A 24,199-nucleotide genomic window follows, 5' to 3' on the forward strand; every position below is an offset into this window, starting at 1 on the left:
AGGATAAGCCATGGTATCTGAAATTAACGGTGAAGACGTGGAGTATTTACTAGAGAATCACAAAACTGAGATCATCGTGGAAAAAAATGGAATAGTTTAAGAAAGAGAAGCAAAATGCGATTGCGAAAGAGTTAAATTTCGTTTACTTATTCTGTTTAGTATTTTATACATTTAATCATTTCCACTGATTTTACGGTATAAACTTATGCATACAGTAATTTTTTTTTTCCTTTGAGAACATACAGACTCCCCGTGCACCACATATGTACAACACGGGGCTTACAGAAGTAAGTTAATTAGAACATTAAAGGTTACATGTATAAATAAACATTAAAAATTACATGTACTGCTGTAAAGTTTAAATAAGCAGTCATCTGTGGTTAAGGTAAAGAATATATTCACTTTGCATTCATTCCTAGCGGAAAAACGCTTTTGGCTTATAAACATTTTAAGTGACAAAGGGCTTTCAGGAACAAATACATCCATGAACTGAGGTTTAATTGAACTTGCAAATGCTTTCCACTGTTACAGAAAATAAAATTTATAACAAGAGTTCGAGGTTGTCTGAAGCACAATGAGTTATTCCATAACATTGTTTTAGTAGAGAATAAAAAATATGCTTTTTAAACGTCTAAACAAAACAAAAAGAAAAAAAAACATGCAGTAATAATTGGTTGTAAAAAGTTTAAAAATAGTAATATCTTTTTAGTAGCAGATAGATAATATAGAAAATAATATATAAAATGTTTTTAAGCACATAATTCAAAATTTGAAAGACTGGAATTATTAAAATATGGTTTGAGAAAACATTTTCCTCCTTGAAATCATACTCAGAAAGTATGTTTTCTCTTAAAATCATTTGTAAAAAGTACAAAATAAATAAGAACCGTTTAGAATTCGTCTTAAATTTGAGTTTTATTATATGACATTCGAATAAATTCTGCTTTAATGAAAATCCTTGAGATGTAGAGTTCCTGTTACTTTGCATTAACCAGTTATTTATAATTTCAATCTCTGGTATAACTTTTCCTTTCCGTTTCCTCATCAGAAATGTAAATGAGTTTAGAGAGTATTTAAGCTGAGGATTTTGGATTACAAGACAGAGCGTGTTCTGCCTCTCCAGGCCACGCTAGTAGGTTCTGCGAGCTCTGATATGATTGTAATTATTTGGCTTTGCGTTATAGCTGCCGTCATTTAAAATTGTTACTCCGGTGAAAGGTTCTGAGCAAACTTCGATTTAAATACAATCATGCAGTCTTTGACTACTAGCCTACGCTTTAAATTTGACTATTACTTTAATTACCTGATTATTCTACCAAATAGTCTATGTAAGCTGACCGGGTGTCCGGACCAGCTTTCACCTATTAGTTTAGTTTAATTGCCGCAAGTAGTGGTTGTTTTATTAAGCACAAGAAGTGTCTCTCTACGTCTGTTACGAGTTTGGATCTAGTTTATTCTCCCAAAGGAAGTCAAACTCTATAGACATTTCACTCTTTCGTCAAACTTAAGATGTCATTAATTCTAAAATACGCCGTTTAACTTCAGAGCCACAAACAGAAAAGAAACTTTGATACTAAATAAATGAAATACATGAAATAAAACACAGAAACAGACGAATTGAATATTTTTTAAAAAACTGACTTTGATGCAGTAACAACAAGAGTATATTTTTTTAATTCATAATTTGAGCTAAGTTATTACTTTGGAATAAAAAGAAATTCGGAATAATCTGGTGTTCTAAGTCACAGCTTTATTTCTGGAAACAACGTTTGTATGAGAAAGAGTTCGTTTTGTAACTCAAAAAATACGGTATTTCAGTTAGAGCAGCAAATATCTTTGCTACAAATGCAGTCAAAATGAATTTTGGGGATTTTGTTTTCAGTGTCACAAATAAAGAAATCTTGGTCAATGTTTTATGGCTGCAATATTTTCACACTTTATGCTATTAAAAGCTAAACGAATAATGATTATAGTAACAGCTACTTTACTTATACTGTGTAGTTGGCAGTTGTATTAAAGGTCAGCCTTGTTGACTTACTTCTCGCAAGCATCTATGTCCATGTGTCTCCGTAAACTGCTTAAATTTTTTACCAACTGTTGCTGGCGTTCTTTGTAGCCAATTTAACGCCTCCTGTAGGTTATAAAAAGTCAAAATTACTGAAAGTACAACACCGTGATATTCAAAAATTATTTTTTCAAGTCTAACAAAAAGTCATTCTTTCAAACAATTTCGTTTCACCTGTTTTTCTTTTCTTTCTTTCTTTCTTTCTTTTTTTTTTTTTTTTTTTTTTTTTTTGTTTTGTTTTGCAGTATTGTTAGCCCAAAGAATTTGGGAGAATTAGCTCAGAAGGGCTATTAATTTCGTTTTGGCATTTTGCGATGAAAACTTTAAATTTCGGTTCACTTTTCAAATTGTTGCCACCAAATATTATGTTACATTTAAAAAAATTAAATAATGAAGAATCTGCATAAATGTATGTACATTTCTCGCATTGTGATAAACCAACGGTCCTAGAGCCATCAAATTTTGAATAACATAATCTTTCACCAGATATGGGCATCTGGATGCCCTAATTTGGAATTTGAGATTTGTTTTATTATCGATTTCATATTTTGTAACACTTCAACGAATTTTTGACTAACAAACTCATTGATTTCAAAGCGAGCAATGGCAAAATTGTATAGAAAGAAAGCATTTTTCTTTCCAGCGCGCGACACTGTGTATCGGAAATTCTTAAGATATGCTCATTTTAAAATTATTTTGCGATATTGCTGTTGAATTGAATTTTATGTTTTAAGTGCAAAGAATATGGTATTTAATAAATAAAGGTAACACACAAAACATTAAAAATATGCCCTTTTGGGCGAAATGTAAACCGTTTGCGTGCGAAAGCATGCAAAAGAATTCGGGTTGCGTCTCATAAATAAATGGCGAGCGCTACTAGCTAATAAAATATAATGGCAAAGCTGAAAACTGCTTGCTGAATCACATGTTAAGTACTATAAACAAAATATTATGAATTTCCAAAAATAATTGATTACGATTATAATGAGATGTTACATATAAACAGAACGTTAAGAATTTCCAAAAATAATTGATTACGCAAAATATAATTAAAACTGAGTGAAATTATAATGAATTACATTCCGGTGACCTCAGAGATCACGTGACTAATGTAAGCAAACGTAAACAAAAATGAAAACAAAACACACACACAAAAAAAAAAGCATATTTTACTCTAATGTAAATAAACAGTGTAGATTATCTCAAAGATCACGTGGCATATGTATAGCTAATGTAAGCAAAAACCAGTACCGATACTGGCAAAACACGGTCATTCTTCTTCGTTTTCTCTTGCGGAATGTATCTCATTGCTTAATTAACATCTGATGAAACTTAATAAAAACATCTAATAAGAAACATAAATACAGAAAACGATACTAATTCAGAAGTCAAACAACAAAAAAGTTTAAAATAAAGTATACAAAAAAATTTAATCTAAAGGCTTTTTCTTTTAGCTTGATTCTCACTAGAAAGTATAAAATAAAATAATTATAGGATTTCTTGAGCACAAAACTGCAATAAAATAAATATAAAAATATTAATAACAATTGAAATTTTTGAGTGTTGTGTTGAAGAAGTCATTTATTTTATTTCATACATTTTAGTGCCGCTATTTTAGGTTAAAAACTTTTGCAAATTAATAACCAGTTATTGCGATTTTAATCTTTAATTTCTTCTTTTAGCATTCCTCATCAGAATGCTGATTAGTTTTGAGAGTATTTTAGCACAGGATTTGAAACTTATATATAGAAAGAGAAGTACTGGAATTCCCACTGGACTGTTAGAATTCCACATCAACTATGTTTAACACCTTGACTGCCACGTGCATTACTGATGAGTCACAGCGGACTTATTTTGGAGCCGTGTGCTTCGAAATTATTCACAGGTTTTGTATTGTTTAAAGCCGTGTGAGCCACCGGTGCTTCACAAACATGCAGATTTATACAGTTAAAAATTATTACTACGGCATCAGAAAGTTGCTCCGTTTTCTTGGTATTCAGCTTTCTGGAAGCATTCTTCCATAAATTGTTATATGATTTTAATATATATTTTGCTGCAGTAACTTTCAAATAATTATTATTTACGTGGTTATATGCTGACTGTATTTTCAGGATAAATTGGACAAGAAAACTCTAGAATTTAAAAAAGGGCCCAACAGAGTATTTTACCCGATTTTGCTGCGGCGTTCAACGTGCTGAAATTGATATCCCGGCTTTCCCATTTCTTCACTAGCCGAAGCAACTAGCCGATGCCGAAGTAAAACATTGAACCAGCCTATAGTTTATGTTATTGAATGTGTAGTCTTATACCCTGTCACCCGCATTTGAATTTAAGTGACTGTTATTGCTTAATTTACATCTCCAAAATTTTTTGTTTGTCTGTATCACAAGTCGTGCCATTTATGTTAAAAGGTTCAGACTAAATAAAAGTGCTGTTTAAAAGCTTCTCCTCTATTATCAAGTTTTAGTTTTAGCGATAACTTGCTGTTTTCTCTAGTTGGTTTCGCAGGACTTAAATTTAGTTTCCGAATCAATAGAAACCAGGACTTAGAAACTCTGAATACCAACCCTACAGATATTTACTTCAATGCTTATTTGCTTGAAATTAATTTCCAGATCAATAGCAACCAGGACTTAGACTCTTTAACCCTGAATAGCAACCCTACAAATACTTACTTCAACGCTCATTTTCTTGAATTCTTCTGCACTGATAGCCTCGGAGAGGTAGTAAGCAAGGCTCTAGGGAAAAAAATATTACTTTTAATTGGAGCTCTTAATATTAAAATTATTTCATTGAAACAATTTAATTACACAGATTTTAAACAAGTTAATTGAACAAACGATTTTCACGTCCAGGCACAAAGAAATAGAAAACTATATAAGAGTTTCAATATTTATTTAATAATGACAACTCCGAGCTTACCTGAATAGCTGCGGGTACATCAGCACTTATCACATCGCTGCTGGTGGTCATGAGAGAAGAAAAATCTCTGTAAACATCATCGTCAAATCCTGAAATGCAAAATCATTATTTCTGTTATATTCTGCTCATGAAAATGGTAGAAAATAATCATTATTTTGAACTTAGTTTGTGCAACGAATATTTAAAGCAAATTTTAAATTTATCATTGGTGCAAGTTTTAAATTTTAAATATTTAACACACGTTTGTACACTCATGTCCATAAATTAAGGATAATGCAAAATCAGGCAAAGGAAGAGTTAGAAGCAAAACAAATTTGACTTATATGTAAAGCTTGTTTATTAAACAAAAGGTAAAGAGCAAAAAACGATGCTATATGTTTGATATTATTAAAAAAATTAGCGATTTTTTTCTTCCTGGAGCAAATTACAAAAAAAAAACCTATTTACAAAAAACCAATATTACATGGTTGGTATGATTTTTAATACATTATATGTCTCCCGGACGATGCAATACAGTCCGTACAACGCCTAGGCATGCTGAGTATCAAATTATAGATCTGATCTTGGGGGATAGTACACCACTCAAAAAGCAATGCTCTCCGAAGTTCCGGTAGACATGTAGGAGGAGGTTGATGGGCTGCAACTCGTAGGCCAAGCATATCCCACACGTGCTCTACTGGATTAAAGTCCGGTGAGAATGCTGGCCAGTCCATACGGGTGATATCCTCCGATTGAAGGCATTCGCTTACGATGTTTGCACAGTGAGGACGGGCGTTGTCATTCATAAACACAAATTGTGCGCCCCTGGCGCCCCGAAACAAACGTACATGTTGTTCCAGAATGACGTCCCGATAGATTTGGCTTGTCATGGTTCCAATTTGAACATGCAGGTCAGTTCTGGAACCCAGAATAATTCCACCTCAAACGAGCACTCCTACACCACCGTAACGGTGTCGTTCAGTGATGGTTTCTTGGTGGTAAGGGGTACCTGGAGCTCTCCATATGAAAGTCCGGCGAGAATCAGACTGCAAGCTAAACCTGGACGCGTCGGAAAACATCACATAAGCCCACTGTTGCGGTGTCCACAATGCATGCTCTCTACTCCAGGCTAACCGCAGACGACAGTGAGTTGCAGTAAGTGGAACGCATCTGACGGGTCTAATAGCATATAGACCAATCTGCCCTAAGCGTCTGTACACGGTCTGCCTTGAAATTGTCGTGCCAGTGGCTGAAGAGAGCTGACGAGACAGGTCTGAGGCTGTGCTCCGCCTGTTTCTTTTGGCAGTAACTGCCAAATACCGGCCCTCATTCGGCGTTGTAACTCTGGGGCGACCTGTGCTGTAACATCTACTCACATTACCATCATCTTGGAATCGTTGCCAAAGCCTGGATATGACACTGTGGGCAATTCCAAGTTCGTCTGATACTTCCAGTTGGGTACGCCCACATTCCAGACGGCCGATAATTCTACCACGTAAAAAATTATCTAAATGCGTCCTTTGTGTCATAACTATTCGGTTATTACACTGAAATGCTTATAAAGCGCCTGCGAAGAATTTTACTTCTTTGCCTGTATTCCTTATATATCACTCTCTTACACTCTCGTCATTGTGACGTACTATCAGTGTCATCTGGCTACTTCCTCAAATTTGCATGTGATTCTTGAAGATGTGTATAGTGATTTTACAGGTGATATATCTATCTATATTTTAGAGTTCGATTTTCGCGTGACTCCGCATTATCCTTAATTTATGGACATGAGTGTTCAATGAATATTTCAAACAATTTTTAATTTAAAACAGGTTTTAAACGTACAATTGAACTTCCGTTACAAGCCAATCGACAGATACTCTTAGTTAACTAACACTTTCTGGTACACCGGAACCTTGAAAAAAGACATTAATATGCTTCACCTTCAGATAATAGACATTTCTAATAGAGAAGCATTTAGTGCTTACAAAAATTATTTTTAACAGATAAGTCATTTTTAGATCACGTTTTTTAAATCATGAATAAAAAAATTCCTTTATGCATAATGATGCATTTGTTACGAGAGGAAAATATGGAGTTGTGAAAAATACGATGTTGTGATTTTTGGATAGATAATTTTGCACTTAATTTACTTGGCGTGATATTCTTCCCCCCAGCTTATTGCTTTATTATAAAAAACTACTTTTTTAAAAAATAGGTAATATAAAACAAAATCTAAAGTGGTCATATGAGAAGAATACGCATGCATGCACAAATAATTGTTGAAGGTATCAATATATGCTTATAGGAGTGCACAAGTAAAGTAATGAGAACTTCTAGCAATAATCTGCATTACTTCCTTCTGCGTTCGAATTTTTAACATACCACCAGCATCGTGTTTGCATATAGATTCCGGGTTCCTCTTTTTGACTTCATTTGCTTGTCGCAACTAACACTGCATATTATCCCATTGTCAGTTATTTAATGACTTTGGATCTTCTTTCGCTTTAACAATGTGTCTCGCTACATAAGTATTGAAACGGTTTTGAGATATATAAATCTTACAACAGGGTTTGAATGGCTGAGAGAGTAGTGGATCAGGTGCCCTTCCAAAGCCCTAAAGGTAAGGCGAATGGGCTTGCTAAAGACTCTTGAATTCTTGGTGGCTGTTATAATGTTTTTGTACTCTCGCGACAAGGTTCAAAAGATGAAAGATATTCCGAATATAAATTGTGTTTCTCTTTTCACGTAATACAAAGTTAACTTTCTAAGCACTGTCGCCAGTTTCGGTTTATTCAATTACTGATGTATACGAAGACCTTGGTTTCTATTCTGTAAATAATCTTGTATTTTCATAAGAACTGTTTCTGTTAGGTACAATATTACACAATCTGTTAATTGTTTTTGATTACTGAAGCCTGATGTGAAATATGACAAAATATAGGCCTGCAATTTTGAAAACGATCTGAGAAAAAATCTTTTTCACAATCCAAGTTCACTTTAGAAATATTAGCTAATTTTTAAGCATAACGCATTTCCAGGGCATTATAGATAAGGTATATTCTGTAGCATTTTAAATAAAGGTATGTTGGTATTTGTTTTTTCAGGATTAAAACACATGAAAAATCATCAATTGCGTCACCGAAATTCGAACCTCAGATCTTGAAATCGATAGTTGGACCTGTTGCCAGTTACATCATGTCAGCACGTTCGAAGGAGAACGATAATTACTTTTTTAATTAGTTTCGAATCAAACTGGCAAAATATATTTTAAGTTAGGGCTATAGTATAAATATGAGTAAAAAAAGGAAGTGTTTGTCACAGGAAGAACAGAATAAAGCAATCTTATATGCATTTTACCTTTTTTTGCTTTCCCGAGGACCGTAAAAATGAACATATTCCACAACGTCGATGCTTGAGAAACCTTCACGTGCCCGACGAAAACCTAATAGTACATTAGGTATTCATATTAATAAAAAATAGTAATTAAAATAAATATGATTGTTAACTGAAATAAAATATTAAGTTTCAAAATGAACTTACATCGCACAGCTGGGAGCAAGAGCGCATGAGGTAATCATAGAGTTCTTTCGATGTTTTATGTTTCTCGTATGGAATTCGGTAGTTAGCATAAGTTTTCTCCATCTTCCGAATTCTTTTACCAGCATTCAACACGAGCTTTAACGAAAAGAAAAAAAAAACGAGTTATTATTCTATAAATGTTAAGTTATTTATAATGGTAAAATACTTAATGATTACTTGATTTAAGACTGAATACCTTCCTATACAATTTCAGACTCATATTTACATTTCATATGGAGAAACCACTAAAATCTAAAGAGGCTATCGGGAGCTAGATTAGGAAAAAACTATTCAATGCCCCCACCAGTTACTGAACATCTGAAACGACTGAACACTGGTAGGTCAACCGGGTCATAGACTGGTAGGTCCCTATCATGACAAATGATGCCTTTTGTTTAAAGATTTTTCCATATGTAACCACAAATATGCACTTTGCTTTAAAATATCCCCCATAAATGTAGCTTTCGCCCTAGGCAGATAGCTCTTGTGTGCTTTGCCATGTTCAAATTCGGGGGTAAAAAATAAGCAAGTTCGGGTAAAAAATAAGCAAGCAATCCACATTAAGTGTCCATATTCATTCTCCTACTTGTGGAATTACCCTTTGAAGAAAATTTTCGTGTGTTCTTTCGACAGTACTTAAGTTATGTAGCTAAAGAAAATTAAACTTGGATATCAGCCAGAGAACAACACATTTTTAACAGTATCTTCCATAAAAGAGAAATACGTGAGATAGTGCTAAAAACCGTCCCATCATCTTTCTTTTTGTCGATTTTTGAGAAAGCAGGATGTTTATTGATCTTATAAATGATCATTCAGGTCAGCAGCGAGAATGATTTTCTGTTGTATAAGATCTGTTACAAATAGAATCACAGTAACTGAAGATCGCTGAGTTGACAATGATATCTCAATTCTTTATCGACTGTCTCTCTAATTATCATTCAATTTAACAAAATTATTTGTTTTTCAAAATTTTTATAAATAAGATCACAGCTGATTGAGATCGTGGATATATTGGCAATAAAATTTCTTTGGCTCTGAGAAAATAGAACAAATTTACCTTAATGCTTAAGTAATTACAATGCAAAACTGAGATTAAAGAAAACCCACGTATTCAGAAATACTCACGAGCCCAAAGTTCACAATAATATTAATTCTTTATTTAAAAAGTGCCAGCTTTTATTATTTCGCTATTATTATTTTTGTTATAATTCAAAAAGAATTTCTAGGTGATCGAACGGGTTATCTTCTAATTAAGCTGACCATATTTAAAGGTACAAATTGCTTTCTCAATTTTATCATATATACATACAACGTAAGGTTCTATTATGTTAATCTAATCAGTTATTATAAATTAGATTTTTACTATCACTTCCCCTTTCCGTTTCCCTTTTGAGAGTATAAAAAGTGAGATTTTCGGATTGTAAAAAAAAGCGTGTTTTTGCCTCTCGAGAACACAAAGTTTCTTGTTAGCTCAAACAAGATTGTATTCCTCGGCTTTGCATTATATTGTATTTCACGAAATTTAAATTCTTGTGCCGGTGAGAAGTTTGAGCCAACTTCGATTTAAATCAATTGTGTAGCTTTTGGCTACTACACTTAGTTTTAAATCTCAAAACTGACTCCCTGGTGTGTCCTCCCTCAATATTGGGGGTGGAAAGCTTAACAGTTAGCTAGGTTCAGCAATACCTCAATTACCTGTGGTACAACGGAGGTGCTAGCCTAGCTTCTACCTGAACTTGTTACTTTAAGTTACATCGCCAAAAGTGATTGGTTGATTTTGTCAAACTTGAGACCTGCATTTTTGTTCCGCTTCTGATTTAATAAAAAAATTATTTAACCTTCTTAAGATTTTACAGTTCTTTTCAGACTGTATTCCTCGCATTTGCTTTGCATCTGCATGGTGTTTTAGTTTAAGTTACCAAGAAACCAAACACTTTGTCACACTTTCAGAAACTTCAGACACTGCGTTGATGTAAGACACCTATATTGGCAAATTTTTATGAATCATTTTTAACAACACCTTCAACATTCTTTCTTATTGTCAAACTGACCTTCTTATTTGCAGAAAATCGTCCTCAGTATGTATATCCGTACATCCATTTTTAAACATTGCATGTCATCTTGCGATCTCCTCGCACTAAATTACTTTATCGTCACACACTTAAAGCAACTGACGATGACTCTCAAATGAGAGTAAGTTTCTTGCTCACAAAATACAACCACTGCCCGAGATTTCAATTTGTACGTCTCTTTTAAACGATACGACACATTCACTGATTTCTCACGTAATGCGGTATGGGAATATAGTGCAGAACGGACAATCCCTTCGCCGTTATAGGCTCGACACAGCAACTCAAAAACCGATTTCGACTGATATCGGTCTCACATTGATGCCGGTTTCAATCTGACGGAGCCAAACCTATGACTTTGTCGAATCTCTGCAGTTTTCGTCCTATTCTGTGTCAATCCTATATAAGTGTTACTCATCCAACATAATTATTGGTCTCTAAATGCCATGATGCAAAAGTTACTCCACATTTTTAAAGGAAGCATAGGCAATATTATCAGCGACCTCATTAAAACACCTTTTTTTGACAAAAGTTCTTGATTAAACGCAACTTGTATTTTGCCATACCTACGATGCATGCACCTTAAAAAGCCCTTTTCTGCTTCTGCTATAAATATTTAGGAAAAGTTTACAGTAAATTTCATATATGCACGCAATACTAAATAAAAATAGCTATGTTTTTTGTAATGTTTCGTCTAGTTAGCTGAGGGGAGGGGGAATGGGAAGATTTAGAAAAAATCCGTATGCAGCAATTTGTAGAGAAAAATTATCTAAGCACATTTATTTCAATAGAAATATTTGTGTTATTTATAAGAATGTCATGATCATTTTGCTTACTTTCGCCATTTCAGTCAGAGAAGCTTCTTTTTTGAAGTCTCTGAACCGGTCTCTGCACACTTGAAATAATTCTTCATCGCTGAGTATTCTGCCGAAAAATGCTATCATAGTTGCTTGAGAGAAGTAATCGATGTTATCCGAATGTTGCCCACGGAAAACCTGAATATCAGAGAATAGAATGAATATCAGAGAACAGAATTGGGTCGCATACGACCCCCCGAAGCAATTTTATGCGGCTAGCGAAGACATTTCAATTATGAATTTGTTGAAAATATAATACTACAAAGATTTCAAGGTTTTGTTTTTTGAAGTCCAAATTTACATTATTTGTATTACCATTAAAAATTAACGTAAATAATGCATCATAAAATCTATAAATGGAGCTAACTAGTTGAAAATATGATATAAATTTTATTCAAAGATTTTGAAGACACAGATTTGATTAACTTTTATTCGTACTTACCAAAAAATATACTCAATTTCAGTTACGAAATTTTGCACTAAGAACAATCGTTTTGTTTGAGAATATATTTGCACGCGAACAGCTCTTTTCCCACAATTAAAAATTAATAAGGGAGGGAAAAAAAAAAAAAAAAAAGACGGACGGTTGAGCATCTACAGCCCGTGATGAAGGTAGTTTCTAGCAATTTCTGTCCAAGGCTACAAATTTTATCAAAAGCGAAGCGCGTTTAAGTGTCAAGCTGTAATAAGAAATAAAATAAATTTATATTTGTTTACATACAAGCATTTATGCGTCGGAAAGAAATTAATAAATAAGAGGAAATGACTAAATTGTCATTACTTATTCTCAAGTTTGGTTATATACTTGTAAACTTTTATTTGAAAATTTAAGTAAGTTTTCACAATTTCTTTCAGTTTAAATTAAAGTAAGTTATTATTTAATAATTAATAAAATTTGTTCGAACTATTTTAAGTAAATTTCAGTCTGAAAATTTAATATTTAGCTCTCAATATTATGAAGTGTAACTGACAAAAATGTCTTGCAGTTACCAATCTTTAGATTTCAGACAGAAAATAAACATAAGTTTTTGAAGTTTTTTTCCCTTTTAGATATTATTATTATTATTATTGTATAGGTACGTTTCGAAAGATACGTAGTAAGCGAAATTCAAAATATTTTTATTTTAGTAATAAAAATGTTTTTATTTTTTAAAAAAATAATTCTGATGCGTCAGCTGATTTCAGAACATGCATCTGAGTTTGAACATTGAGGTAATTTATATAAAATGAAAGACGCACATAATATGCAAACGGAAACTTGTATATGGCGAACGAGTGTAGTCAATAACAATGAGAAGAAAGTATATTTAATACTTTCCTGAGCATTAGAACCGCCGCTTCTGCGGGCTGTCGAAAACTTGTGCAAATTTAGCTATTAACTCTATGAATTTTGCTTGTAATATTTTTTGCCTGATTAAATGTTTGAAGGTCTCTTTATAGAGTCATTAGGTTTTTCATTGGAACAGTAGACGTGAAAAATGCGCAATGTCCTCGTCAGGATTCAAACCTTGAAACTGATTCATTCTTAACCTTGCGCATATATACATGTTACTGTAAAATAATAATTTAATGAATCCATGCTGTTTATCCAATGATTACTTAGTAGAAAAAGATCTGTTGTAAGAAAGAGTGATAACATACAAATAAAATTTAATCTTACATCTGTCATTCTAAACATGAAGTGATTATAGAAAGTCTCCCAAGAGCAACGGAAATACGGGCACCCAGAAGGAAACAGCCACTCTGTTTGTTCTTCCTGAAAACACAAAAGTGACACAAATTAAGTCATGGTGCTTTGGAACACTTCTATACCACTAATAAATGAAGCAATTTATCGAAGTGAACCTTAATTGTAGCAATGTTACAAATTTTTGCGATGATTTGCTTAACAGAACGCAGAACAGTTCTAATATAATAAGGGTATGGCTGTAATGTATTAAAAAAGAAGAAAGAAGAAAAGAAAGAAAGAAAATCTGAAATTTTTACGTCGCACCATAAGGTTTGTTAAGGTTTATTTATGTCCTCGCTGAGCTCGCAGTTTATATAAGAAAGAAACAAAATCTGAAAGGAGACAGATTTTAACGTTACACCGTAAGTTTGCTAAATTTTTTTATGCCTCCCCTGAGCTCGCAGTTTATATATCTGTTCTTGTTCTTCCTCCTGATGACAGAAAGTTTATTTTTGTCCTTTTGACGTCATTACTAAACATTACTTTCATCGCATTTAAGCAAAATGAAATTCAGCAGCAAAATCACAATTTTTTAAAAATATCTTTAGAATTCCTGATATAGTACTAAGTATTGTCATACATTTTTAGCCCCAAAAGGCTAACATTCTCAAACCACTTTTACTTGGAATAACTTTTTTTGTTTGATTCACTTTTCAAATAACTAGACTTTTTTTTTTTTTTTTTTTTTTTTGCAGTAGGTATTTTAGGCGTGGCCAACTGCCTAAAATACTTACTACAAAAAAAAAAAAAAAAAAAAAAAAAAGTAATGCTTTTAAGAAATCCAGCTAGCATGAAAAGATTTTATATGGGATATCTTTAGAATTCCGGATAAAGTGTTAAATGCTTTCATGCATTTTTTTATATTCTTTATTTTATTTCTTTAAAAATAATTCATGGCGATAACATTTGATGGCAAAATTCTTTTATTTTTTATCCTACTAACAGACATTTGGCGGTAATATCATTTTATTTGTATTGCCATTTTTTTAAATTCGCTATATTATTTTTTTAAATAATACATTAAGTAGTATTAGGTGGCAACATTTGAAAAGCGGACATAATATTGATACAGATACAGTGCTACTAGTCACAAATTTAACTTAAACCTCATTGATAATCTTAAACCTCATTGATATTAAACCTCATTGATATTTTGAACCTCACTTCTTCTAGTGTTTAAAAGATGGTATGTTCGTTCCCCCCTTTTTTTTTAAACTTTAAAATACTCTAGCTACAAAGAGAAAGTTAATACTGCACTCAAAAATCGCTGAAGGCGCTAAAAATATGTCTTTATGTAAATGCACTAAAGACTGAATGATGTCTGTGTGGCTCCCAATCCTCCGACTATAATAGATTAATGACACAAGATGTGGAGAGTATTAAGTTTCTTGGTGTCAGGAAATGGAAGAAAAAAACTGTGTTGTCACAGGAACCTTAATCTTCCACTTTCTAGCTAAATAATAATTTAATGAATGTTTATCCAATGATTACTTAGTGACACCGCGAGGCTATGCACAGGAAAGTGCAATAATTTCTTACATTCTTCCCCACTTAAAAGGCAAATGTGAAGAGTCACGAGACCCAATTGCAGTGGCGGTGATTCTGGTAGCGATTATTCGAATTACCGTTTCCCGCATTTCAGTTCGTAGCTACTGTTGATAACATTGGGTATTTCAGAAATAGAAACCCTGACCCGACTCCATCCGGGAAACTTTCAGTTGCTAGTGTTAACCACTTATATTACGAAGGAACGCACTATTAAATTAATAAATCATTAAAAAGGTTTAGTTACAGGATTTAATAATTCTCAGACATCAGTCCCACGAAATTGAAATCAACTAAATTTTAAAAATTCTAGAAACTTAAATTGTTAAATGGATCTTTGCATCAAATTTCGCGCCGAAATAAGTTAGTCAACATATTTAATACTGCCATATTTACTCATATGTTTTTCCCTTTGCGTATTTTCCTCTCTAGGTTTTGAGCTCAAGTTTATAAAAATTTTTAAAATTGCGTAATTTTCGCTTTCCTTAGAACAAGGAAGTTCCCAGATATTAAAATGATTCGTCTGAGTAGTGATAATTATCGTCCTACTAACTGATTTATTCGTTTGTGGATTTTGAGTTAATGGGCTGTGACTAACGAAGCAATAACAGTTAAAAGATTACAGAAAACTGAAATAACTAATACCTTTGATCACTCTGAAGATCAAGGCATGTGTGAAGACAGACTGAACGATGATAATGGTGACTATCTGTAAGCTCTAGAGCTTAAAACACATATAGCAATTCCAGCAACATTAAATGATTTGAGGAGTGCGGTATAGCAGTATACAACAGTACGAGCAGGCGGATTCAAGGACGAAGAAAAGAAATGAAGCTATCGTTTTATACAGTTTTCAATATTGCTATATATTCTTAATGGAATATGGGCTCCTTTCAAATAAATAATATTGTAATAGTTAAAGGTAGTTTATGCATGATTACAGTTTATTTTGTATTTTCTTACTGTAACTACGTCCTTCAAAATCATTCGCATAGTTTTCCCCTCTCGAGTTTTGGAGAAGAAAATAAATTAAAAAAATGAAAGGTGAGAGATATGCGAGTAAATAAGGCATATTTCTGGCTTATCAAGCCTCTGATGATATAATAGTTGCATAATATTTTTTTCTAGCTTATCAAAGCCGTTTATATATATATAGCATTTTCCGTTTTAACAGAAATTCTATGCTACTATTGTTTTTTTTTACCATTTTAAAAAGAAATGCTATATTTTTTCTGTTTAAACTTTTATTTTATTTTATTTTATTTTAAATTTTCTGTTTTAACAGAAAATGCTATGATATGCTGACACAACAAAAAAATTTGGTTAAACTCTGTAAATTTATATTAGATTTCTGAGTGCGTTACCAAACATACTTCAGTAACAGCATAACTCTCATACAGGCAAATGATTTCTTCTTCATTTATTTCCATACTTTATTTTCTACAAGTATAAAATCAAAAACGCTCGGAAAAATGATTAGAAAAGCAACGACTATGGTAAAGAACTAATGAGGAACCTACTTGTAAGTAGTGTAAATATTCTCATATTTTATAAGAAGCCTGGATTTTAAAAAGTAGAACAGAACAATATATTTTGATAGTGCCTTTTCCCATTTTTGAAGTAGTGCAAGTAGCCTGGGAAGAACTGTTAAATCAGCCGGAATTGAGACTTAATCTGTGATTGAAATTTGTTGTTCATTTATTTGGCATTTGCTCTTTGGGCGATTTTGAAATCTGCGACATTCGCCTTATGTTACGGGAAATTTGCTGTCTTTTGCTTGTTTTAGGTGTTTTTCTTATTGCAGTTATAAAATTATCTAGTCATTTTTCTTATCCAGAAATACTGCTATAGGCTCAAGCTAAAATAAAGATTTTTGTTTTTTCATGAGGCCTGGTTATATAAAGAGATCTTGAAGAGCTATAACACATAACATTATCATCGAAAAACTTAGATAATAAAATTCTAACAATAGTACACTAACCAGAAATCCAATATCAAATATCTTGAAAAAGGTCTCCATTCCTAAAGGCGTAGTTGCTCCTGGCATTACCTCCCTAATGACGATACAAAAACGAAACCAGATTAAAATTTTAATATAATTACAAAAGCATACACCAAGCTACACATACCATCAAACATTTTACAAACTGACATATAGAAATCAAAAATATTTTGAAGAATTATGCAGACAAAAATTTGCATATTTCAAATTGCATTTAGAAAGAAGGTACATTCTTTCAAGTTCTTTACTTAACGAAAAACGAATTCCAAGCTTTAAAAAAGTTTACCCAAATTAGAAAAGATAAAAAAATACTTAATATTTCAACATTTAAGTTGACAGGTAACCACTAATATCAAGAGATACAAATTTAAAAACATTTTACAAATCTTATCCAATAAAGTTAGGTACATGCTATTAAAATCAAAATCATATAGAGACATTTGAAATATGTTTAAAATGAATACATATTATCTCACAGAAGAAATCTGATCTAGATGTCTTTCCTAGAAAGGATCAAATTACGTTATTAAGTTAGAATACAGCTCCACCTATTGTAGACAGAAAGAAACTCTCATATACTCTATACTTTCTATAATGTGCAGTAGTTTCGGCTCAGGAAACATAGTGCTGAATAAAGTAATTACCTTTAATAAAGCTGTTAGTGTTGTTCTCTTTAGTCCGCTCATTTAGTCTAGAATTATAGAAATATAGTACAAGTATTTTTTAACCTTTTTTGGACTTCTAATTTTTAAGTTGTTTATGGATAAATACATTTCCTAAAATAATAGAGTGCAAGTTGAATAAAAACAGCATAATTATATATATCTGAGCACAAAGTAATCTCACAAAAGTAAACGGGTATCTAATATGCTAACAAGTAAAACTCAGAAAATTTGTACTTTTGTAAAGATTTTCTAATACTCTTTTACAACGCAATGATTTAAAATATGGATTATTCTGTGCGGTATTAATTCAACTAGTTTTGTATTTGTTATTTTTGACACGATTTTGCTCTACGTTTATAATGCATTTTTAGTTTCAGTTCTTGTTTCAGACATATGTCTTGTTATTCCATTTTCTACGAGATAAGTTCGTTATCGCAAAATAACATCACGAAAAAAACACCCAAATTACCTGCTTCGTAAAATGATGTCTCACATAATGCGATATATAAATGCACGTTAACAATCAAGCAGTGTTAATACTTACGCTATGTGTGAGACTGTTAAATAATCATTTTCTAGTCTAAGAGGACCATCCAGTTCATGCTCTATTTCGAATATTGTTTCATTTGTGCCACTAGTAACTGGACGGGACTGAAAATAATTGAAATTTATAAGCTTTTGAAATGGTAAACAGATGAATACTTGTACGAAATTTTTGGTAGGCAAAGCACATACAGGATGGGTAACACAAGAAGCAATTAATAATATAGAAAAGTTTCATAAATCCCATACAAAATACAGTTCATCCAAATACAGTCCATCCAAATATGCAGTCCATCCAAATACAGTCCATCCAAATGCAATCCATTCAAATATTAGCAAAATCCGATTTTCTTAATTATCCGAATGTTGTTAAATTGTATTTCTCCCTTTGATAATAATATTATTATTATTTTAACAAAGATTATGAAACTAAAAAGTGTATTTCAGTAAGTAAAGGCAAAACACAGTTTTTTGATAAAATTTAGTTGTAAAATTATTTTTTTGTTTATTTATTTTGATACGACATTTATCAATTAGTTATATACGATTATCCTTTATTTATTTATTTAATTTAACCTTTATCATTCAACTTAATTGACCTTTATCAACTTAATTGACCTTTATCAACTTATTCCAGCTACACAGAAACTAAACACTTAATTTTTATTCGGACGGGGTCTTAAGCTCTGCACATTAATTTCTATCTTATTATTATTAGATATTAAAATTAAGGAAAGAAACCTACTTATACTTGCATAGATTCTACAAACTAGCAAATAATAACTTCTTTTATAGAGTCGGAACTGCATTATGTCTTAGCGTTATAACTGGACCTTCTGCTAGTACAATTAATTAAATTAAGCGACTGTTCTTGAAACTAGGCTGTTGTAAATTTATGTAAATATTTGTATTTGTTGGTTTTTTATTTTTGTATTCTTTTTTCTACTTAATTAACTCCTTTTTTTTTACAATTTTAAGCTGGTTTAATTTGTATTTTATTTAATTTGGAGACATTTATTTTGTTAACTAACACATTATCGAAGAGAGCTTATTAGAATGACAGCATTCAGTTGGTCAGGAGGATACGAATATGCAGAAGAAACTGAAGGTATTTTGTACGTTTATTCTGAATGAAATAAGAGGCATCAAGTTGTAGAGACATTAGGTTAATTGGAAGTAGGAGAGATGAGAAACAAGCAACGCCCTCGCCGCGAATGGAACCACGGATCTCTGGAATACGCGCCCAGGGTGCAGACCACTACGCTACGAAGGCATGCTAAGAAGGCGGGAGAATACCTCATTAAAGGAGCAGATGAATGCATTTTGCAAAACAGTAAATGCATATTTATGCATTAACTAAATAAAAAAGGAGTACAAAGGACATTAGTTTTCTTAGCAAATCTGTATAGTTTAATTAGCAAATTTATATACCAATGCAGCAATACCATTCTCTTTACAATTACTATGTGGATTATTTCTTCGGAAAGTTTTAATTTCATTGATGAAAAGTATTTGCGTTCAATTAATTTCAAACAGAAAATTCTGTTCACCTGAAAGAGGTAAAGGTTGTTGTTCCAGAAGCCCCATTCAATGTCCCTGTGGGAGCGATAATAGTTTTCAACCTAAAAAAAAATCATTGTTATTTAAATAACGAGAAGATCATGCACTTCATTTTAAGAAATATCAAATGGAAAAAACTGAACAATGCAAGTCATAAGGAAATTTTTCATACTTCAATCCCAAGCTGGCCCAGTCGCATTATCATTTCTACTGATAAACAACAATTTCCTTTCTCATTTTCGGGAACTTCTTCCAATGTAATACCTTCTACATCTGAGATAAAAAAAAGAGTACTATGATCATTATAATAAGGTAAACAAAATACACAACAACAATTACATCAATAAAAAGTTTAAAAGACGAAAAATACCCCAAACGACACATTACAGAACACGTTAAAATAAAGTGAAAGACATTATTATGTAGCAAATTATTTTGTGTAGTGTAGTAGTAAATAAATAAAGAAACTTAATATAAAAGCTATCACAAGTAAGAATGAAATCTACTGGTCACTGCAGCGTTGTTGGAACTCTGACCAACATTTATCGAATTGTTGTTGTCGCGGTTAACACTTTGGAAGCTGAAGGTGTTTAATTGATTGAAGCGTGATGATTGCTAGGAAAAGCTTTTTCTTTGTCTCTCAGAGGAAAGGGAATAAAAGCTATAAAAATTATTAGTAGTCAATTTGATAAAGACTCTTTCCATTTATGGATCTGATGCACTGTGGTTTAAAAATTTTGATTAGACGGATGACTGGAAAATGAAAGTTTTCAACAATGTAGCGTTGGCTTAAAAGTCATGTATTTTAAGTAAAAGATCTGCACATGTTATGTTTTTTTCCTTGCGCAAATTTTAAATGAATTCTTATTTCTTTTCTTTCTACTCATTATTTAAAAAAGATCATATCATTATAAGAAGTGAAATGTGAAAAATAATACCTTGCAGCAATTAATATCAATAAAGAAATGAAGACATGCAGAAGTCATTGGACTATCGAATAGGAAAAATACACTGGTGTGCAAAAATTAAGGACGAGACGGTTTTTTCAATATAACTTTGTACAAAAGCTTTCCAAATCAACACATTTAATACCGTAAGATCCCCAATACGTAAGGACATGAGTAATGTAAGCAACACTCACTAAAAGAGAAATCAGAGGGATAAAAAGAAGTCGCGCTTTCGAGACATGAAAAACGCAAGTAGAATTTCGTCAATCGGCCCAGTAGAACGAAAGATTTAAAACTGCCCCCCTTTTTCTTCCGCAGTGTACGTATGCATATATGTAGCTTGCATAACTCAAAAACAATTAGCCGTAGAACGTTGAAATCTTGTATATGGGTCAGCTATAACATCTAGTTGTGCATCTTCGATTTTATTGAAATCGCCAGAATCAAATTGCTATATATAGTATAGTTTTCAGCAGCATTTTGCGCGGAAATAATATTGGGATCAATTTGTTTTAAAAACATTTGTGATAATATCTTCTATCTCTTTCTCTCTATATATAACCAGCCCCTTACCCAGCCTTTATTTTCGCAATCATTGGTAGCAGTTATATGTTTCCAATTAAAGAAGAACTTAAAATGACGAAAAAATTCGTATTTTGTCAATATCAAATTTCAAAAATGTTAATTTTAGACGAATAATGAAATCTAATTTTGAATGATTATTTCCGGTTCCCATATTTATATTTGGGAAAGTTTTATTTCATGATGATTAAATAAAATTCTAAGAAGTTTGACTTTGCTACGACAAAAATTGACCGGGATATTTAATCTCAAAATTTGCAATTTTTGATATCACTTTCAACTTGCCTTGAAGGATCGGTTAGAATAATTCGAGGAAATAAGTTTTAATGAAGTGCAGAAAAAAAATGTGTCTAGTTTATTAGACCTTACAATGAAATCGAGTGGTGTCAACATCAGCTTCTTTTAAATAAGTATTCAAGAAAAAAGTCAAGAAAAAGTGTAATGAAATGCATTATAACCTTTCGCAATGATCTTCCTGCTTTTCGCTCCGATTGTTGTACTCTTTAGAGTAAGTTGATCTTCGGGATCCCTTTGTAGTTCAATTGTATCTGGCTCTTCTGATCCTGACACGACACTCTGAAAAAAATGGTATTTGAAAATCTTCATAAAATCATTTTGATTCAAAGAATATTTATATATTTGCATCTTTTGCTTTTTGTAATTTATTCTTTCATGTGTAAAACCATTTTGAATGATGAAACTCGCAGTCTGTTCAAAAAGAATATTTCATCGGCAATGAAATTTATGCTGCCATTGGGAATAGGCAGCCAATTGATGAAAAGTCTTAAGGATACCATTTTTAAGTCATTTCCTGTTTTGTAATACACTAAATTTAAGCAAATACATAGCCTGTTTCATATTTTGCACAATTAACTTGTATTGCTGTCCAAGAAGTACAGATTTTCTTTGGTAAAGATATAAGCACTATCATTATTTATTTATGCATGGTTACTTGTGTTGTTGGCCTTAAATAAGGCCTACGAATTGTCCATAGGCCTGAAGAAGAAAGTTCCCGTGTTGGCTAAGATCATGGCCAATTTATAGATAGTAGTAACACATTGCGCAATTCCATACCAGTTTTCATCGAGTGTACCCTGGAGAACGAAAGCCAAACATTTCTTTTCTTACCCCTCTGTTTTTGAGAAACCTCTTTAGAGGGAACTTTTGGTTAGATCGATTTTTAAGTGACCCTGCACCTTAAATACTGTACACATTAAAACCAATCATATCTTCGTAGAGACTCGAACCCAAACCCATCATATAGAAGACAGAGCAATGGAAATGAATGTGTACACTTTATATCTTTAAATATGGATTTCACAGTATCCTTATCGTGCAGAATTTTATTTAATTCTGACCCTATTAGACTAAATCGCTACGTTTGAAATATCATAACAAATAATCATAAGAAGGTTTAAATGACCTTTTTATTTAATTATGAATTTAAATAGAATTCACAACTCGTGCTTACAGTCAACACCGCCATTTGCCAGTATTTAAAATAAACATAAATTGAAATTCGAATTCAAGGTATCGTAGTCGAAGACTTCTCAAACGAACTACTTAAGCTAGTACTACTAGCTTACTAGCTTAAGTAGTCCTTTTAATAATGTATTTTAACATTTAGTTTAATGATGCATTTTAACGTCGGCTAGCAGAATGGCGAAAGCTGAAATATTCACTGGCAAAAGTGTGCGATAGAACATAAACTGCAGGTATAGCTACTAAAAGCTTGAAATCTAAAGCACTCAAAACCCTCGACTTAAATACGTTTTAAACTAATTTGCATCCTTGTGAGGGGTACGGAGAGGGGAAGTTAGAGTAAACATTTAAATCGCAATAGTTGGGTAATTAACGTAAAATGTTCTAGAATATTAAGCGTATAATCCCCCTTCCCACAATTTCTTCATAACCATTTTCAATAGAATTTAACGAAAAGAATTTTCATATTCTCAGTAGAAGGGTTCTGTAAGGCAAAATGGACTGTTCATATACTCTCTTTTCTAGTCTAAAAAATTGCAACAGTTTCACTATTTATCAGGCTTTATATGCATGAGAACAAAGCATTCTTAAAGGTATTTTAGGTGCAAGCTGGAGAAGATACTCAAGAGAGAATTAACACTTTTTTTCTTCATGTTTATTAATTACTTAAATTCAGAACTTCTGAGAACGAATCTTAAGAACAGCAACCAAATCAAAGCTGTTTGTTTGATGATTTGTGGTTTCACCTTTTACAAACGGCATCAATTATGAAAATGGTTGCTTGCCGTGTAGAAATGCTTGCTAAACTTATTTCCATAAACCATAACGTTACCGGGCATAATTACCAAGCAATGATTTTTTTCATTTTTTACAGACCGTAAGTATTAGAATGAATACTTTAAAGTCGTAAGGAAACTCAAAGACTTATATGCCATAATTTTGATACAATGAATAATGTGAACAGACTAGTATAATTCTGAACATTAATTTTTAACCTAAAAATATCGATGTAATATATTTCTTATAAAGAATACCTCTCCTAAACCATAGTTGGCAGTTATAGTCATGACTGTTGGATTTCCTGTCACAGGATCGCAGGTAAATAGCACACCAGCAACATCACAAGGCACCATCTCCTGAATGACCACAGCCATGGGGGAATTCAAACACTGACCATAACGCCTATTCATAAATAAATGGAAAATATAAATGCAACATATTAGCAACCTGATATTCTGCGGCAAAATGAATGCCATAATACTAAAGATATAAATGAAAATAAATAAATATTTATATTATGTAATGTAAGAGTGCAGATTTACTGCGAAGAAAGGAACAAGTGCTTCCAAACCTAGATATATAGAACCTAGATATTTAATGACTGTTAATATAAATCATCCTGTTATGAGATTGGTTAATGTGAAATTTAGCAAGATTTGATGTTAATTAATTTACGAGCAAAACTACGGGAAGGTTTTGCGAAGTTCACTGGGCCAGGGATATAATACTCTGGATTCTCCTCGGACTATAGTTATGGCTTAGTTATAATTATGTTTTCCCGATTTTTAATTGGACATGATTTTCTTAACTCTCAACTGTCTTACGTAATCTCAGTATTTCTCCAGGGTGATTCCTGTTTGTGATTCTGGACAACCCGTAAACAAAGAACATTCAAATAT

General features: G+C 32.3%; 1 protein-coding gene across 3 annotated transcripts in view; it reads right to left on the reverse strand.

Moving 5' to 3' along the window:
• The window catches only part of LOC118181218 (uncharacterized), a 75,025-nt gene that overhangs the window by 17,286 nt on the left and 33,540 nt on the right, over nt 1-24,199 (reverse strand). For all 3 annotated transcript variants that reach the window (XR_004756846.2, XM_035350301.2, XM_035350300.2), the window contains exons 18-30: nt 23,555-23,702; nt 21,497-21,614; nt 19,682-19,782; nt 19,500-19,571; nt 17,951-18,057; nt 16,721-16,793; nt 13,126-13,221; nt 11,445-11,603; nt 8,501-8,635; nt 8,318-8,402; nt 4,988-5,076; nt 4,741-4,803; nt 2,039-2,131 (exon numbers count right to left, since the gene is read on the reverse strand). Coding sequence is in view for 2 of the 3 variants with exons in the window: in XM_035350301.2 (XP_035206192.1) it covers nt 2,039-2,131; nt 4,741-4,803; nt 4,988-5,076; nt 8,318-8,402; nt 8,501-8,635; nt 11,445-11,603; nt 13,126-13,221; nt 16,721-16,793; nt 17,951-18,057; nt 19,500-19,571; nt 19,682-19,782; nt 21,497-21,614; nt 23,555-23,702 (1,339 nt within the window). In the remaining variant the exon portion in view is untranslated. The remainder of the gene's footprint in view (nt 1-2,038; nt 2,132-4,740; nt 4,804-4,987; nt 5,077-8,317; nt 8,403-8,500; nt 8,636-11,444; nt 11,604-13,125; nt 13,222-16,720; nt 16,794-17,950; nt 18,058-19,499; nt 19,572-19,681; nt 19,783-21,496; nt 21,615-23,554; nt 23,703-24,199) is intronic.

This window comes from Stegodyphus dumicola, chromosome 7, assembly GCF_044657685.1.
Source record: "Stegodyphus dumicola isolate Sdum_Otavi_A_Nest chromosome 7, ASM4465768v1".
In the NCBI taxonomy this organism is placed as follows: domain Eukaryota; kingdom Metazoa; phylum Arthropoda; class Arachnida; order Araneae; family Eresidae; genus Stegodyphus; species Stegodyphus dumicola.